Source organism: Benincasa hispida, unplaced genomic scaffold (assembly GCF_009727055.1).
Source record: "Benincasa hispida cultivar B227 unplaced genomic scaffold, ASM972705v1 Contig297, whole genome shotgun sequence".
Classification (NCBI taxonomy): Eukaryota; Viridiplantae; Streptophyta; class Magnoliopsida; order Cucurbitales; family Cucurbitaceae; genus Benincasa; species Benincasa hispida.
Window position 1 is genome coordinate 352,360 of NW_024064781.1, and position 19,014 is coordinate 371,373.

Genomic DNA, 19,014 nt, shown 5'->3' on the forward strand with positions numbered 1-19,014 from the left:
AATATTCTTGTTAGCATAATGGGATTTGGAACAATCTACTTCCGCTCAATGGTTCTCTTGTATAAAATTTTCTTCAAGTGGGACTATGATCTATTGTTCGTTAGAGGGATCAGTGGTACTTAAGAAGTTAGATGTAACTACAGAAGCAAAACAGTAATTTGGCCAGTTGTGCTTACGAACAATTTGTGAAGGGTCATCGTACTATTGATTGGTTATATCCAATGGACACAAAAATACATTTGTAGTACGAAGAGTGCAATTGTTGATCTTTAGTAAAGTGCCCGACAGTTAACAGATGGTGGATAATGTGATTAAAGTGTTTATTCATGTACTGTTGGAGAGCTTCAAGCTATAGGTCCATAAGGTCTCCTTGGTAGCTCAATGGATTTAAGTTGAGAATCAGTTTTTAGGTTAATTTGAAATATTAAAATTATTAAGAGAGAATTTGATTATATATGATATAATTAAATTAATTCAATTATATATGATATAATTGATATAATGTATATGATACGTTATTGTTTGATTGGAGGAACTAATATTTGAATATGATTCAAATATATTTTCTATGAATAAGATTCATAGTTATTAAATTTAATATAAATATGATTTATATTAAATGTCATTAAATAGAGAAAAAGAACTATGGTTTATATATTGTATATGATGTAATATTAAAATTATAGGTTATAAATATAGTATGGTAAGTTAGTTATCATATTTATTTATAATTTATTAATTATATGATAATTAACCTTTTTTTCTCTCTAATCACCCCTTAGTGGGAAGTTATTTAGTTTTTGTGGCAAAAACGGATAAATGAAATTTGTTATCAGAATTTCAAAAGACAGACGAACATGCACAATCAAGTATCTACATGACTATTCTTCAGAGCTCATGCGATAGACTTGTCTTTCTAAACGATCAAGAGACTTAGCTATACGGTAGCCTTGCTCCTTTCTCGATCGTCTTTCTCCTCCAACTCCAAACTTCTCTTCTAACCAAAATTAGCTAGAGCCCATTACTCCTGGATTCTCGCACCGAGAATACCAAGGTCACCAAGTGGTAGTGTCCTTGTTGGTTCGAGGATCGAGTTTTGCTTACTGTTGATCGAGAAGGGAATGAGTACGATCAAGGGATTATCTTGAAGAACGGTTCTTCAAAGGTATAACCTCTTAATCCTTTGTTTTATTTCAAAAGCATGTTGTTAAGTTTTATGCATAATCTATTCTTGTATGACTGTAAATGTATGCGTTTAATCGAAATGGGATTTGGACGATTTGCTTCTGCTCAAAGGTTCTCTATAAATAGAGTTCCTTCAGTCGGAGACTAAAGTTGGTCACATGAAGGTGGTATTGGAGTTGGTTGTCGAAGTTCGTCAGCGAATGTGGTTTTGAAATCCTGGTGTTGGTTAGGCAAATGTGGTCGTCAAAGTTGATCATCGAAGATGATTTTTGCTGGAGATTGTAGTCGAGGGTGGCTGTTGAAACCCGAATGTTAATCGCATGAAGGTGATATTACAGTTGGTTGTTAAAGTTTTTTGTCAAAAGTGGTTGTCGAAGCCCCGAGTGGGTCGTTGAAGTTGCTCGTTCAAAGGTGGTCATTGAAGGTGTTTTTCATTGGAGTTTATAGTCGGAAACGATTGTCGGAGCTTGAAATTAATCATCGAAGTTGGTTGCACAAAGGTGGTCGTCAGAGTTGAGTTTAACGGAGGTGGTTGCCGGAGCTCGGAATTGGTTGTCGGAGTTGGTTGTGTAAAGGTTGTCGAAGCCTGTAGTTAGTCATCGGAATTGTCATCGGAGGTGGCTATTGGAGCCCAAATTCCGTCATCGAAATTGTCATTAGAAAAGGTTGTCGAGCCCAGAGTTGTTTGCCAGAGTTTTCATCAGAGGTGGTTGTCAAAGCTCAGAGTTAGTTCCTAGAATGTGACAATGACCGATGAGTGAAGCCATTGAAAACATTGGAAGAAGTGAGAGTTGAGGTGAGTTGGTAAAATATACCAACTCAACTCCACCACCATCTAAAATTGGTGGGCCAACCAATAAATTGATATATTATACTAACTCAACTCAACTCATGTTGGTGAGCCAAACACTCCTTATTATTTTATGTTAGGATGGACTTTAATACACATAATTATGATATATTAATCAGTTTAATTAAAGATGATGTTTTAATATCTTCAAAAAGAAACGTGAATTTGTGGCCGAATTTCAACACAATCACAACCACAGCAACAGCAAATTTCCTCCAAAAGGCTCATTGTCAAGAGCTATGGCGACATGACACCTCTGACCCTTTATTTCTGAATGCCAAGGAAAGCTTCGAAAACAAAAACAATATAATAAAGTTTCAAAAAGCAAAAGAAAATTATTAATATACATGTGTTGATGTAGTGTAGCCCCAACAAACACCACGAACTTCCCATTCCCATCAATCAAATTATTGATTTTCTGATTGAATTTGAAATCAGAAAGGTCTGAATTCAGTTGGGTTTTCTTCAAATTTCATCATCTTCATCATCTTCTTCTTTTCGAACCATTCCTTTTCCCCCAAAACCCAAATGGGTTCGAGCTGTAGTCATCTGGGGACGCGCCCTTCTCGCTCCCGAGATTACCGCACCAACCGCTCCAATTTCTGCTCTCTATTTTGCGGTGCTTCCTCTTCTCGCGCGATTCATCAGGTTAATTTTTCATTATCATCATCGAATCTTTTGTTCTCTCTTTATTTACCTCGTTTTCCCATTTCTTGTGCTTCTTCGTGAATTTGAATCTAATTCGTCCTTGAAATCTTGTTTGGATAACCTGAGATTGACTATCTTCATGTCAAAGATTGACCCTCGATAGCATCTTTTAGTTGGAGATATTTTTTGTGGTTTCGTTTGATTGAAGTCTTGTATCCGTTTGGTGTGGTTTTTAGTTGCTTGAAGTTCTGGTGTTGCTTTTGGGGGGATTTTGGATGAGTTTTGATCTATCAAGAAGTGAAGAAGATCGGTGAACTTCACAGAAATTAGGTCCGACATTGCTGTAGCTTTTGTAATATGTTTGTGTTTGTTTTGCTTGTGCGTGGGATGATGTTTTGTTTTGTCGATTGTTGATGGGTATTGATCACTATCCGATTGTCTGGATTTTGAACCTTGAATCCTGCAAAAGTTGGTTGGTGGTTGGGGAAGATTGAAAGTTCATACAGTGGAATTGCTAATTGACCTGAAGTCGAAATCTTGAATGTAGTGTTTGTGTTATTTTTTATGTTTTTGTTGACATCGATCAGAGTGCCTCTCTGTTCTGTTTCCAATCCTTTTGTAAACGAATAAGGAAGAAATAGAGAGAGAGAGAGAGGGATAATTCAAGTGTTGGATTATGTATTTTTTTTTAACAATACATGGGGTGGAATCAAAGCTCAAATCTCGAGGTTGATAGTACAAGTTCTTTGCTAGTTGATCTATGCTCACGTTGAATTATGTTACAATTTTTTGTTTAATTTAAAACTTTCTTTTTAGTTTCAGGTTTTGGCAATTGAAATAGCTGTGTGTAGAGTTGTTTTTCTTGAATTTGCGTGTAAGGCATGCAAAGTGATCATCCAGGTCTTTTATGCGAATTGACATTTTTTTTGCTAGTCTTTGAAAGAGTAGTTCTATTAGTCATTCTGTTTTCACTTCAATTCACCTCGTTGCTTACCATTGACAATGATCAATATGTTGAAAAGATCAAATATAACTTTGGCCAACAACTTGAGGTTTTGGCATTGTTATAATTTAACATTGTATCAAAGTAGGAGTTTCTAAGTTTAAATATTTGCTATGCCATTCCAATTTATTTCTCATAAATAGTTTATGTGTTGGGCCAATGTTGTTAACCCATTAGATCTTTTTTAGTGCTGTTAACTGAATAGCTTAAGCTTTCGATGTAGTGATAATTTAGCACTCATGCATAGAAGGTATCTTGATGCTCTTTATGGCTATGCTTATATTGTTGTAGACTGACAAAATTTTAGATGAATTACTAAGCCAGTTCATCTAGGTGGCAATATCTTCACTAAATACAAATCTAATGGAACGTAATTATTGTACCATTCAAGTCATGAGTCTAGGCAATTATAATTAGTTTCTAACTATCTAAGTTTGTCTGTTGCTTGCATTTTGAATGAATATTACTTTCAAGTTTTAACAAGCTTAGATGGCAGATTAAGTCTTAAGCTGACACCTACTTTTAACAGATGGAAGATTCTACAGTTCAATTTCTTGTCCATCCGACAGAACATCAACAATGTAATCACAACATTGATGAAGTTCAACTCCCCACAAATGGATCTATAAGATTGGGACTTCCTAGTGCAAGCGCTTACTCTGAGACCTCCTACGAGAACCACATTGCAGTCAGTGAGGAACGCTGTGCTGTAGATGATCCAAGAAATATCAACATCAATGTTCATGGGAAGTGTTTGTCTCAAAATAAGGAATTAACTCCTCTTCAACAGGTTAGTGCTGATTACAGTCATGATGAATCTCATAGATATAGTAATGCTTCCAATGGTACTTCATTTAAAGGACATCAATCTTCGGAACCAGTATCTGTAAATATTTTGGCTAACGAGGATGCAGTAAATGGCATTGATAGTTCAGTGGACAAGGGTGCATCACCAGTCTGCACGAAGGTCATGTTTGCAGCAAGCAGTTCGACTACTCAAGAGGCTGGAGATTCATGTTCCAATGAGCTGACAGGTTCCATTCAAGAGGACGAGGTGACAGTTTACCAGGTCCCAGATTCTGAATGGTCTCCTTCTGGTTCTGGTCTTCCATTGACTTTTCAATCCCTTGGAGATGAATCTTCACAAGAGGTACCCTCAAGTTTAGACATCACTCTTGTGTCTGATAATAGGGATCTAGGCCAAGAAGATGTGGGTATGCCTCATGTTGATATGGTTGGTATTTCTTCCAATGTTTTATCTACAAGTAGCACTGATGCGAGTTCTCTTGAGGTCAGAAGAAATAGCAGAAGACTGTTTTGGGATGCCTTTTCAAGACGTAGTTTTAGAAGACAAAGTGAATCTCCATTTGTTTTCCCATCTAATAACTTTAGAAATACAGGAGATCCAGATAGGTGGCTCCTTGATATAAGTGGTGATTTTATTGATGATGAAGTGAGTGGCGATTCAAGACATTTTTCCAGCAGAATTCACATATTGAATGAACAGCAAAGAAACTCAAGATCTCAGGTTGCATTCTGAATATTAACGATTATGAATTTCTTTTATTATTACTACTTATCTACAATATCTCATTTTGTTATCTTGAAAAGACTATATGCAGTGATCCTTTGAACAGAAATAATAAATATGCTTTTACCAATTGTTAGTATTATAACTGAGATTGGCATCATTTAGCAGTCCACTGAATTGAAATGTTCCATGTTTTCATTTTAAGTAGTAATAGAACCTAGTTGTAGTCTTCGACTGTGTTTATTCATAATTGCTTCTCAAATAGATGCAGATATGGGAAAGACTCCGAAGTAGTCTCAGCGAAAACAGTCGGCAGAATTTATCTTGCCCATCAGGCATTCACCCTGATGGTCCTTGCTCGTGTGACTCATTCTCAAGGATAGAACACTCAAGTACCCGTGCAAGCATATCACGGATAATCATGCTTGCTGAAGCATTATTTGAGGTAGTTTTCCCCTGATCAATTCTTTAAATTTTAAGAAGATAGATGATATTGTGTGAAGTAAACCATACATGCTACATTCACTTTAATTGGTACTCTATGCCATCATCAATTACTTTTAGACAATTGGATATTCCTAATAAAAGTTCAGCATTCAAGCACCGTGTACTTTTTCGGTCTATTGCTGTATTTCAACAGCTATCTCACATCTTGTTCTCTTTGTATCCGAAGGTTTTGGATGAAATTCATGGCCAGCCAGTTTCTCTTGCCTTGTCCATGGTTTCACTCCCAGCGCCAGAATCAGTTGTCGACTCTTTTCCTCTGAAGAACCACGAAAAGACAACTAATGGAGGGGATGAAATTGAGCAGTAGGTTTCCTCTTTCCATGTACTAAGTTCTCAGTGTATGTTATTAAGCATTGATATGGAATGTGATACACTCCACTCTTATCAAATTGGAAACTTCTCCTTGTGGTTCTGATTTTCCAATATATAACTAACAAGCTCTTAACATACTGTTGATGCCATGCTCAAAGGTTCAATCTGAATAGTTTGGAACTGAACATTGTAATATACTTGTTTAATTTCTAATTTGAAAATGTTTACAAATTCTGGTTAGATGCTACATTTGCCTGGCTGAGTACGAAGAGGGTGATAAAATAAGAGTCCTTCCTTGCCGCCACGAGTATCATATGTTATGCGTTGATAAATGGTTGAAGGAGATTCACGGGTACGTCACACATATACTTCAATTACTGCCTCTTTACCTATATTATGCCCTGCAATCCTGCAATCATTTTATTCATCAACTTATCTCTCCTTACCTCACCGTGTTTAACAGAGTATGCCCACTTTGTAGAGGGGATGTTCGTGCAGGCTCAAACACTGAATGTTCAGTTCCAAACTCTGAAGTTCCAACAATTTGATAGAATTGTATATAGCGATAACGGAACTCATTTATCCTGTTTCCTGTTAATACTGGGGATAAACTGAATCCCCATGATTTAATTTTGTAAGGCATCTACATTGTATAGCAGTTTCAGAAAAAATATTTGCACAAGTTCTTTACTCTGGGCCTGAAAATTTGAATGAATAGAAGCCAGTTTGGTTTGAATGGTTCAAACACTAGTACAATGTTGTCCGACAATGCGGAACGAAGGAACCATATTGACAACAGATAAATGAGACAGGGAGAGTAATTTCAGCTGTCTCAGCTTACAACTACTTGAGCGTCGAAAGACCAGTGCTTGGTCTCCAAAACGGGTTCTCATAGGCAGGATCGGATCTCATTTGATGAGTAGTTGTGTTCTTTGATGTATCATCAAAGAAAGGATTGTTTTCAAAGCACTTTGGGTTGTTTATGTTATTGAAGAGATTTGGCTGGCAGTTCTCATCGTCGTCAAATGTTGTCCATCGCATCGAATTGCTGCTATTACGTCGTTTCTCACTTGCTGCATTTCTCTTAATCTCCATCTCTCCCACATGGTCTTTGAACTCTTTCTTTACCACATCAATTACTACATCTCCATAACGATCGCACCATGACCTTATTATGAGGGGAAACAATAGCAGATCAAATTATGACTTTGATGCTTTTCATAACTATAAAAAATGAGGGTCGGATCTTACTTCGGAAAGAAATTCTTGAGGTCTGCTTTGTCAACAGGAAGCCTGGTGGAAATAGCCTCGATTTGATCATCCCTGAATTTGAAACGATTTTAAAAGAAGAAGAAACAGAGGAAAGTCTGACACCAAAAATGAATTTTGTAAATCTTACGAGAATTTAAGGTTAGGATTTGAAGTGTTGAGCTCTGATTGGATTCGTGAAAGCTCTTTCTTTATCTTCTCGCCTAAAACCTTCTGATTACTTACAAAATTAGAAGACGATAAACAGAAAACAAAAACTTCAAAATTACAGGGAACCGCCATTATAGCAGTTGATTACCTTGTCAATGAAGAAATCCGATGGAGATCCATCTGAATGCAACTTTCTTTTCATCATTTTAGTATTAGGCCCCTCCCCAATTGGACTCGTTGCAAGCTGAGTTGAATTTGAAAAACCCCAAAAAGCCTCACTGTCAGATCTTTCATGTAGTGGCAATGGAGCTGTCTCGTCCTCTGTTTCGTCCCTCTTCCATTTCTTTAATCCATTGAAGACCCATTGCTTCTTTCCAGATTTGTTCATCCTTTCTTCATAATCTGGTCCATAATTGCCACCATCGCCACTGCCACCGCCACCCTGAAACAGAGTCCTAAAGGGTCGTCGTTTTGCCTTTTCCTCACTCATCTCCTTGTTTGATGAACATTCCGCCATCAGAATCGAATTAGTCTCGCTGCTATTGCACAATTGATTTTCCGAATCGAAAATACTTTTCTCTTTTCTGTTCCTTTGTGATCTTTGAGATGACCCAAAACTAAAGACGGACGCGGCTCCTCTTATCTGCTTCATACTCAACATATGCTTTGATTTATTCTTCGAATTGGAGTTCGATTTCAGTGAAGTCTTTTCATCTCTCAAGTCAATAGTTGACCATTCTTCTTCTGAATTCTCTTTCAAACTCTCTTTTGGGTCAGCTACAATCACATCTCTGGCTTCAATTTCAGCTCCTTGAACCGCTAATCTCTGAAGCAGAGGCCTCTTCGAAGAATGATACTCATCTGCCGTTATGCATTTCGCATATAGAAGCTCCTGATAAGAACAAACATACAAAAAGAAAAAGAAATCTCATTTGGTTCCTATAACAAGAGAAACAGAGCACACACGTATAAAACAGAGCATTTATGAACTACGAACCTGCAAGAACAACAACTTATCTCTCAATATAACTTGGTGTTCATGTTCCAGCGGTGAAGCGATCAGAGTGTCAAGCAAATGGGTTTTGAAATCTGAAACTTCATTTTCAGCTAGAATACCTTCATTGTGAAGACCCATCAATTTGAGCATCTGGTGGAAGGAATCTTGCTGCCATTTGAGGTTATCAGATTGGAGCTTCGCCAACTCCTGATCGGCTGCCGGTAAGCACCGTTTCTTGAAGCTGAAAGGAAGAATGGATTTACAGAGAGAGGTGATTGAATCATGGAGAGTAGAATAGTAAGTGGGTGTGTAAGAATACACCATTTTCTTTCTGGTAATCTCTGAAATTGGAAAGACAGTGAGAGGAGAAAAAGAAGTTGAAATAATGTTTGTGTTGTTTGTGGGTGGTTTTTGTAAGAGATTTTTGAAGGTCCTTGTCGAGTGTAAAATGTAGTATAGTAGTTGTATAGTTGTTTCACAATTTGAATTGAGGGATGCTAGAAACGGTCACAAGAAAGTAGCCGTTGGGACTTTGAAGGCTAAAACAGTAAAATCACCCGTTTAGATTTTGGCCCACATTTTGACTTTCTTCATGGTCCTTGGTTGTGTAATTTTTTTTTTTTTTTTTCTCTTTTTTAAGATACCAAAATTGTTAAAATATGGACAAATTTGTTCTCACCCTGCAACAAAAATACATAATATTAATAAAATTATCAATAAACAGAATAACTTCAATGAGAACATCGATTCCAACAAGTGAAGTCTCCTTTCAATAAAACAGATCAATCGTCTCCAACACATTTGATTCCAAATCAGTCGTCACCTTTGAAAATTACTATAACTTCCGAATATGAACATTGCAACTTTTACTCATAACTTTGCATCCTCCTAAAATTGCTCGACCCTCATAATCATGATTGATCCATTCAGTTTATTAAATTCCTTCACCTTTGGATTCTTTATGACATAACTGAAATTTTTTCCTTTTATCATCTTTTTTTCAATAATTGTATGATTTTCTTTTATCACTTGAATTATAGTTTAGATTGATCATCTTTCCAACGGTATATATCTGATCCATTTGACAATAAAGTTCTATTGAATTGTTTTTTAAAGTTAATTTCATCAATTTACCTTTGAACAATTCTACATTTTTTATTCATATGACTCCAACAGATCAATTCAATAATAATTCTTTTCATTCATATGGCCCCAACTACTACATCTAGACATTCACAAGCACTATTAATTAATATTTAAGTGCAAAACATCCCATAGCGGACCTCTTATATATATATCCAACGAGAAAAGAAAAATAGTTGATCATCTATCCCATGTGGTATAAAAGAAGTATTAGGTAAATTAAGGTTTGTTTGATAAAGAATCAAAAAAATTAAAATTTAAAACAATGGATTAAATGAAAATAGAGTTGTATTTCATGTTTTCAGAAATGTACTTAGTAGCAAAATTCAGAAATTGGATTATAATTTAAACAATTGTAAACTAATTATAGTTACCCATTATATATTAGTTGACAATAAATTATTGTTATTTATTTATGAACATGCTCTATATTAAAAAACTATATAATTATTGTTTTGTAATATTATATCATTTATAAAAAAAAATGATATTTTAGTCCCTATAATTTGGAGTAAGTTAAAATTTAGGTCTTATGATTTATAATTAAAATTTACTCCCTTATGTTTCATAAAACTTTCATAATAAGTAATCACTATGGTAGTGACTATCTAAGAGAATTTAACCAAACATAGAAACTACATATAAAATTATATCAAACAATAGGAACTAAATTCTAAAATTTAAAGTGACTAACTTTATCCAAACCATATGAACTAAACTTGGAATTTAACCTTATTTAATTTATAATACATCACATAATGCACATTATAATTTTAAAAAATTAACTTGAATTTATAATATGACATACAAAATTTTTAACTGTTTTTATCTTTATTTAATATAATTCTGCATTTTAAATTTTAATAATCAAATTCTAGATACAAAGTAAATATAAAAATATTGTATTCAGATTTTGCACTGTTTTGATCATAAAATCCAAAAATAATTTTTGAAAACTAAATTTGTAATACCCCAAATTCGACATCTAATGGCCCCGACATTCCCCTGCAACCTGACTATGTCATCCTTGCGTGCCTTAAATGTTTCTAGACCCCACAAACCAACATTAGTCATTCCAACATGCTTTGTCCTTACTCACATACATCCTAGGAAATATCTCAGAAGGTCACCCAACATAGAATTGCTCCATACTAAACACGCTTAATTTTGAAATTTCTATGATTGAGCCACCAAAAAGGAAGATGCAACTTGTTGGTATAAGTAGTAACTTTTAATTCTTTTAAGTGTTTCTTCACCATACTTTCATGTTCTCAAGATCCCTCTCATCCGAATATAATATCGATCCATTCATGTATCTCAAGATCCCTCTCATCCGAATATAATATCGATCCATTCATGTATCCCTCCTAAATTCGAGTCGTTCCAGAATCCAAGTTGTATGTCAAACACATATTCGTTGAATTAAGTGAATCTGAAAACATAAAACAGAATCCGAATTGCAAACCAAATAAATAGATATCTATCCCATGTGCACCTTTTTGCCAACAATAGGGAATTTTTAAAATAAAAATAATAATAATTTGTATAATGCTAATTCATAGCTAAAAATATACAGCGCTACGATAATTATTCTTTTCCTGTAACCGTGGAGCACTTTAGGTCTCTCCTTTTGAGGCTTTGTGAAAGAATCGAAGTGAAAACATGAGAACTGCACCAATATATTAGCTTCTTCTAGACCACTGCTTTGAATTCTTCTGATAGGTAGCAAATATGAGCTCCATCTATACATGACATTTAAGAATCAATTTGAAAGCCATATGTTTCATTTCAAACCAATTGGTTTTCTGAGATAACTCCATAAAGGTTTGCATGATACCAAAAAGGAAAGGTGATGAACCAAACCAAGTTGCAAGAAATCTCCAATTCAAAGTTGAGCTTGCTCGAACATGCGTGTACATCGGTTTATCTTCCAGAAGAGTTTCAACGAAGCTTAGACTATAATAAAAAAGGGCCTGATTAAGATAATTGTTCCTATGTTACCAATAGTACAAATCCAGCAAGATGAATCAAAATAACTGTATCATGTAAAACATGAGACTAAAGAAACTACAAATTGCTTGATTGGTAGAACTGGTGACTATTACTGAATTCTGACTCTTACTGTGCACTTTGCCTCTTCCTGACATGAAGTATTACTCAAAAAGTTCTGCAAGGATGCTTTTATAAGATTATAAAAACAGCACAAAAGGCTGACTAAAATCAGCTGTAACAGGTTACAGATATTCTTACATGACCCAAATTCATTTTCACAGTTCTCCCTTTTCCCAAGTGCATCTTAGAGAGATGACGTGCGACTTAACCATTCACTTCTTTGGTTCCTTTTGTTTTTTAGGGTACCCCGGGAATAACACACCATCTCCTGAACTGCAATATACTGTATACAACAGGTTGGAAATGTTGTGTCAATGAAAATTTCATGGAAGAGTAGATTATTACTTTTTCTAGAAAAAGACATGAAATTTTTCATTAAGGGAATGAAAAGAGACTAGTGGTCTGAGATCCAAAAGATAATACAAAACATAGTTTTCAGATTATTACTAAAGAATACCAGGCCAGTGAAGATATAAATTTACTAATAATTACAAGGGACGGCGGGAAAAAGACCTTTCATTTGATGGGGTAAATAACTACATGTTTTATGATGAATAAGATAGCTAAAACGGCTTTTTCAACAATATTTTCCCCACATGTTGTACAAGACAAAGTAAGTCGCATCAATATGTGGTTAACATTGACCGGAAACAAATTGACTCACTCTGTAATACTGCAAAAGTGTGATAGGCATCTTGGCGAATTTTAATAGTAGAGATCAAAGTGACAATATCCCCATACAAACCCAGGCTATTCGAGAGAGCTGTATTCTCTCTCAAAATCTGTCCACAATTTCTGATACCTAGATCCCTAATTCTAACCAGCTAACCAACATATGCAGACGTACCACTAATTCTAATTGGAGGCATCACTTCCAACTTTTGCCCTTTCTTGTATAAACATTTAGAATTGAAGGTTTCACATTAATCTTTATGGAATTAAGTTTCACGATGGGGGCCTAACAGAGTGATTTCCAGTCTAACTTTGCAATAATAACTTGATGTCCTTGCTCTTTCTATATCATAGATTATAGCAAAACGACAAAAATACCTTACTTCATGTCATAAAATGATAAAATTGAAAACCAATAAAATTGCATTAAAATTTTTAGATAAAAATGTGAAATAATAATGTGATGTCTGACAGTTCATATCACCAGAGGCAATGAAGCAAGAATTAGAACCTATAGTGAACAAAGAAGTAATCAAATTTCAATTAAGAATCCATGTATGATGAGAGATGGAGAGAATTTCAACTTATACAAGCTTAAAAACTAAAGTGCAACTCTCTTATATTAAATAGTATTGTTTCTTTGTCTCCCGAGAGGGAGGGAAAACAAGTGATCTAGACTCGGGTTGGTTCCATCAGAGGTCTTTGTTATACTTCCAAAATGGCTAAAAGCGTTATCAGAGTTAGCATGCTTAGCAATGAACAGAAGTGTATGAATATAATCTAAGTCTTCCTATTTGAAAATAATCCTAAGCATGTTTTATCTGCATGGAACCAAGCCAATGCTCACAAACAAACAAGAGGAAATACTACTCCACGTATTAATCAACACCTTAGTGTGTGTTAAATGCAGCCTTATGTCAACCCTGTAATGTGAAAACTCCGCAGTTTTATGATAATGTTGATGATCAAAACCAGAAATATGGCAAGTCAAAAAGAGATGAGTTGGAGAAAGCCGTATAAAATGTAGTTCTACGATAAGGTGGACCTAACTGTCTCAGATTCTCCATTCTCAGAACATCAAAAGTTCTGGTATTAACAATTAATATTTTTCTCTTGAGGAAAATCTAATGCTCAGAATCGGAGATTAGGATTGTAGGGATTATGAGGTTGTAAACCTTAATGATTAGTAGAAACCAATGACATTAGAATTTAGAAACTTACAGCTCTGGATAGCATTTACACCATATTTGCAACATATGAGACTGACTTCCATTCACAGAAACTGCAAGGCAAAGCAATAAGATTACCGTTTAAGAGATTTAACTTCTGACTGATGCTCAATTATGGTTATTGGTACCTTAAAAGCCATAAAATGATGAACAGAAACCCCATTATATTTCTTCAAATAAGTCCTTACAAATATATTTATTCAAACAAGCTGTTGATATTGCCCATTAATATTTGAGTTTAGGATTATCAGAAAGTAACCTTTGGCAGAGTGGTCATTGGACTAGGGAAAACTAGATTGTGCCCCCCTAGGTCAAGCGTTAAAAAGATTATAAGAAAGTAATTTTAAAGAATGAGTGTGAGGCCAAGAAAAATAACAAAGTATGAACCTTGATATTGTATATTTGAATTTCGAAGCCCTGCAGCAAGACCACGCAATTTACTATTACATCCTTAGGTCAAAGTAGAGGTCTTTCATATTGCTCAAGTAGATTTCAGTTGTGAAGAATCCAAGACCTGCAAATTATAAAAGACTAGTATACTCAAAAGGAGGAGAGAGGCAGGACAAGCCAATGAAAAGAAAAGAAAGAGAACAGCATTGTGTACAAGGACTAAGCATTATACTTCATTTGAAAATTTCCAAGACTGATGCTACTCACTGTTATTCAGTAAAGTGCTTGTAAAGTTGCATTTTCTTGGTTTTTAGGGTATCGTGGTGCAACAGATGTGAAAAAATTTTAGGAGGGAGAATTCCCTTAGACATCATATCATAACATAGGGTTTGAGCCTTCTCCATATCTCCACTTCTACAACAGCCGGACAGTAGGGCAGTATAAGTCACTGTATCAGCCTCTATTCCTTGATCAACCATTTCCTCAAAGAGGACAAAAGCATCATTAAGGTTGTTCATTTTGCAATACCCATCAATCAATACAGTGTAGTAAACAACGTCTGGAGTAATCTTCATGTCCTTCATTTCATTAACAATTTCTACGGAGGAGCAAAGCTCTCGTACTCTGGTTTTAAATCGACCATCAAGCAAAACTGTATAGATAAAAATATCAGGTTCCCTCCCTCGATTCTTCATATCACACAGAAGTTCATAAGCTTCTCTCAAGAAATTAATCTTGCAATAGCCATTTATCATCACTGTGTAAGTGATGAGATCCGGAGTCAAGCCAGCACAAACTAAACAATCAAATAAACTTTGGGCCATCTTCATATTTCTTGCCCGGCATAGGGAAGCTATGACTTTATTGTACACAATCTCATTAGCCTCCACATTCATAATTGGAAGTTGTTTTATCACCTCAATAGCTCTAATGCTAGAATCTTCCATGCAAAGCCTGCTAACTAGCCTAACGAGAGAACTTCTTTTAATAAGAACCCCTTTCTTGGACAAATTAACAAAAAGTTCATATGCAGATTTCGTACGGTTGGCTGCACAATACCCATTAATCATGGCAGAATAGTTATCTACTGTCTTTACTTCTAAACTATTGAAAAATACAGTCGCTTCTTTCACTTTGCCTCCTATGCATAAATTTTCAATTACCAGGTCAGGCATTTTAGGGTCTTTTCTCAAATCATGTTCCTCCATGTAGTCTAGAAGGCCTTGGACGTTAGATACAAGACCGTTTCTACATAATCCAGCAGCAAGCACATTATAAGTGATGGTGTCAGGCTCAACACCATTTTTCTTCAAATTTTCAAACATCATCATTGCTTCATGAATTTTTCCTTGAAGAAAAAAACCTTTAATCATTGTTGTATAATGCACAACATCCATCTGGATCTGTCTACTTGTCATATCTTCTAACAGCTCAATAGCTTCTTCCAATTTTCCTAGTTCACATAGGGCATGAACAACAATATTGTATACAACCTTGTCCAAAAATACCCCCTTTTCCTGAAATGCTTTAAATTGGTTCACTACCTCTGAATACATTTGCATCCTAAGCAAGCATTGAAGGATAGAGCTGATGATCACACAATTTGATTTTAGACCTTTTGACAACATGAGACTGTGAAGAGACAAAGCTTTTTGCAAATTCAATTTCTTGCAATAACCATTGATCAACACGCCGTAAGTTTGTGCATCTGGAACTACTCCATACTTTTCCATATCAAGAAAGACATATTCTGCCTCATCTAGTTTCATCTCTTCACAAAATCCACGAATTACTACAGAGTAAGCATATGCGTCTATTGGGAATTGTTCTGCTCTCCATGCTTGTAGCAACTGATACCCTGAAGTTGAACAATCGTAGGTACACAACCCTTCAATATATGCAGCACAAGCAAAGGCATTAGGAACCACCCCAGATTCACTCATCTCCTCAAAAATGTCTATAGCTTCTTCCATGTTACCTATTTTACAAAGTGCTTTTATTACAGTAGCATAAGTGTAATCATTAGGTTGGCAACCAAACCTCTTCAATTGCTTGTACACAACTAGAGCCATATTCGTTTTCCCATGCTCGATAAGGCTGTTCAAGAGATAGTTATAAGTAAAAATATGGGGAACAAATCCCTTCCTTTCTGATCGGAGAAGTAAATCCATAACACTATCAAACAAGTTAACACTGACATAAGCCTTGATTAAGGCATCATATGCTCGAATAAATGAGCCATCCACCACACACTCTTGATTAAGTGAGTCAAGCAAATCTAAGACATCAAATTCCATTTTCTTGGAGCCAATGAGATTCAAGAACAGAGATTCAAGCTTTCTCCCCAAACCCCAAGAGCACAATATCCTAATTAGAGCTGCGTAAGTAGAAATGTTATGTTGAAATCCCCATTCCTCCAATTCGCGAAAGAAGGAAAAGGCAATGTTGGGCTCCCTTCGGAGACTTTCTAGAATTTGGACCACCTTTGACGGTTTACATCGAATATGCAAAGTTGTGTTGAAGGAGGTGGTACTTCGTTCATCATCACTGTGTGAAAAAGAACATGGGTTTAGTTGAGCAATTGCAGTAGAGGTGAATTTGACTAGTTTGAGCTTTAATATATTGAGCTTGATGGGATTATTCACAGCGAGTAACAAACAATTCATGAAAATGGGTCGTTATTTGCTTTTCCTCTGTGGTCTAGAGGAGGAGAAAAACTACAAAAAGTTGCAAATATATCCACTGCTTTTAGCCACTGCACAGTCTATAGCCGTTTAAGTAGACCTCCCAGAAATCATACCAAAAGTGTCCTGAAACATTAACAAATTCATTGTAAATTAACAGTTACCTACAGCCCGTATTTTCCAATACAGCTATTAAAAAAATAATGCAAAAATATAACTATTACAAACCTTTACAACTTATGACACAAATCAGCAAAAGCAAGTTATTATAAACAATTTCTAAATCAAACTATCAAATCCTAAGATAAACATCCTTTGATGTCCTGAGCCAGAACCTCAAACTTCACTTCTTCAAAATTATCACCTGATCTGTCATCTAAAAATATTTTGGAAAAGAAAAAATGGGTATAAAAATACTCAATAAGCAATTCACATGTCAAGCTTTGAAATTCATTTCCTTTCAAAACTTTTGTAAACAAAAATACAAATCATTGCCAGAGCTTTCAGCTATAACTTTGTTACAAATGATAGTTTCAAAATCAAAATCTTTCAAGCAAATAAGTTTTCAAGACTACACATTTCAAGTTCAAACTTTGAAACAGTCTTTAAATCAAAACAAAACCTTAAATACTTTTTATGAAAACAAATCTTTAAATACTTTCAAATACAAAGCTTTCAATTGGTCAACACTTTCAATCAAACAAAACTCTCAATCAATCAATACTTTCATATAATAGTCTTCTTTAGTGCTTTCACTTACAGAGTAGGATAGATGCATAGTTGAAATAGCCCACCGTAGATGACCAAAATAGAAGTCAATTACTTAAGTGCAAGGTCATGTGACTGCAATACACATAAATCTTCATTCCAAAAGAATGTCAAACCATTAATAAGTGTCTTCCCACAAATAAATTTCCAACAAATCATATATCGTCAATTCCACATTTAGCTACTATAAAATAAGCATACAATCCAAAAAAAAAGGTATATCCGAATAGCTCTATCAAATTGTCCATAAGCATTTGAAACAAAAAATTCATTTCAAATAGCAATTTTCATAAGAAATCATCCAAGCTCAATAATTTTGAGAAGTAACAAAACCTAAATATAAGCACTTTCAATTCGAAAATCAATCAAGACCCTTGCAACTATCATTCAAAACAGTCTGGTACTTTCATTTGACAAAATTTTCTAGAAATATACAAAAAAATTTCAGTTGATCCTCAAATCGCATATAGCATACTTTCAAACATCCAAAACACATTCAAATCACAACAGTGAAAACATTATAAAAAACTTACATCATGGAAGGGATGTGGAAACTACTAACCTCGATCGACAACCTACTATTCTCAATTCGAAAATTCACTATTCGAAAATTCACTTCCTTGAACAAACATCAACTTCTAAACATAATGTTTAAGTGCTAGAACTCAACTCAAAAACCTTAATCAACACCTATTGATTTTTAAGCATGTATATTCTTATCCAAAACCCACCATAAACCTTAACTAGTCACTTCGAAGTAGCCCCAAAACTACAGACAGCAAGCTTTCACATGTTAAAAACTAATCTAACACACTTCAATCAAATCCAAAAAGGTTCGAGGCATGCTAATACTGATGGAATCTCAATCAAATACTTCAAAATCTATCCAAACACAACAACAGAAGACTTCCAAGAGTTTGGACTCTTACCAAATCTTACCGAAAGGCTCGAACCTTGCTGTTTGGTGTTCGAAAACGTCCAAGCTTGCATATTTGAACCTTAAACGTTATGGGCAAACTGATTTGAGACCAAACGGAGTGTGGGTCAATGTCGAAACTCGCCGAAACGGAGAGAAACGCTGCTGCGAAGGTTTAGGCGAAGCCTTTTGAAGTGAGTTTTCACGTCTCTGGCTAACTCCGCCAATGGACGTATATCGTCGTTGGTCACCTGGTGATTCGTCATTCGCCGAAAGAGAAACGTGACGGAGAGAACTAGAATTACGCCGCTCGTGCACGTCGCCTGAAGAAAAGCGAAAGCTCTAGGAATTGGGTTGATAGACCGGCAACGACAGCTGCAGGAATTGGTGACTGTTGTCCGATGGCAAGACAATGAACCCGGCGGCGGCAGCAAAATTTGTAAATCGTTTGAGGGGAAATTTGAAAATTAAGGATTTTGTAAGGGTTTAAGATTGATTTTTGTTTGCTTTCATTTTTTTCCTTCAATATCAATCCATCATCAGAAGGTTATTTTAAATCATTTTAAAATGTCAAAACAAATCTGCCTTTCATATCTAAATCATTTGAGGTAGATTATAACTTTAATATATAACATAAAAAACTTGAAG

The 19,014-nt window shown here is 35.3% G+C and overlaps 3 protein-coding genes across 13 annotated transcripts; 1 reads left to right on the forward strand and 2 right to left on the reverse strand.

The window, feature by feature from the left end:
* The first annotated feature begins 2,307 nt into the window (after positions 1-2,307).
* LOC120069259 lies at positions 2,308-6,777 on the forward strand. 2 transcript variants are annotated; one of them, XM_039020978.1, is made up of 6 exons: positions 2,308-2,683; positions 4,216-5,214; positions 5,483-5,662; positions 5,891-6,027; positions 6,278-6,388; positions 6,500-6,777. In XM_039020978.1, exons 1-6 carry the CDS (start codon positions 2,564-2,566, stop codon positions 6,582-6,584), a joined length of 1,632 nt encoding a protein of 543 aa, XP_038876906.1. In that variant the 5' UTR covers positions 2,308-2,563; the 3' UTR covers positions 6,585-6,777. The 2 variants fall into 2 exon arrangements, with proteins under 2 accessions (XP_038876906.1, XP_038876907.1); XM_039020979.1 differs by having other exon boundaries at positions 2,309-2,683; positions 5,489-5,662.
* Positions 6,710-8,915, reverse strand: LOC120069260. Of its 2 annotated transcripts, none has more exons than XM_039020980.1 (5): positions 8,453-8,915; positions 7,604-8,347; positions 7,436-7,518; positions 7,288-7,359; positions 6,710-7,204 (listed from the first exon to the last, which is right to left on the reverse strand). In XM_039020980.1, exons 1-5 carry the CDS (start codon positions 8,774-8,776, stop codon positions 6,880-6,882), a joined length of 1,548 nt encoding a protein of 515 aa, XP_038876908.1. In that variant the 5' UTR covers positions 8,777-8,915; the 3' UTR covers positions 6,710-6,879. The 2 variants fall into 2 exon arrangements, with proteins under 2 accessions (XP_038876908.1, XP_038876909.1); XM_039020981.1 differs by having other exon boundaries at positions 7,436-7,515; positions 8,453-8,914.
* Positions 8,916-11,054: 2,139 nt separating this feature from the next.
* Positions 11,055-18,995, reverse strand: LOC120069250 (pentatricopeptide repeat-containing protein At2g26790, mitochondrial-like). Of its 9 annotated transcripts, none has more exons than XM_039020967.1 (8): positions 18,380-18,995; positions 17,443-17,542; positions 14,266-16,808; positions 13,996-14,122; positions 13,601-13,661; positions 11,846-11,990; positions 11,459-11,551; positions 11,056-11,337 (listed from the first exon to the last, which is right to left on the reverse strand). In XM_039020967.1, the coding sequence occupies exon 3, from the start codon at positions 16,662-16,664 to the stop codon at positions 14,268-14,270; it is 2,397 nt and encodes a 798-aa protein (XP_038876895.1). In that variant the 5' UTR covers positions 16,665-16,808; positions 17,443-17,542; positions 18,380-18,995; the 3' UTR covers positions 11,056-11,337; positions 11,459-11,551; positions 11,846-11,990; positions 13,601-13,661; positions 13,996-14,122; positions 14,266-14,267. The 9 variants fall into 9 exon arrangements, with proteins under 9 accessions (XP_038876893.1, XP_038876895.1, XP_038876894.1 ...); XM_039020966.1 differs by having other exon boundaries at positions 11,433-11,551; XM_039020965.1 differs by having other exon boundaries at positions 11,055-11,551.
* Between the last annotated feature and the right edge of the window lie 19 nt (positions 18,996-19,014).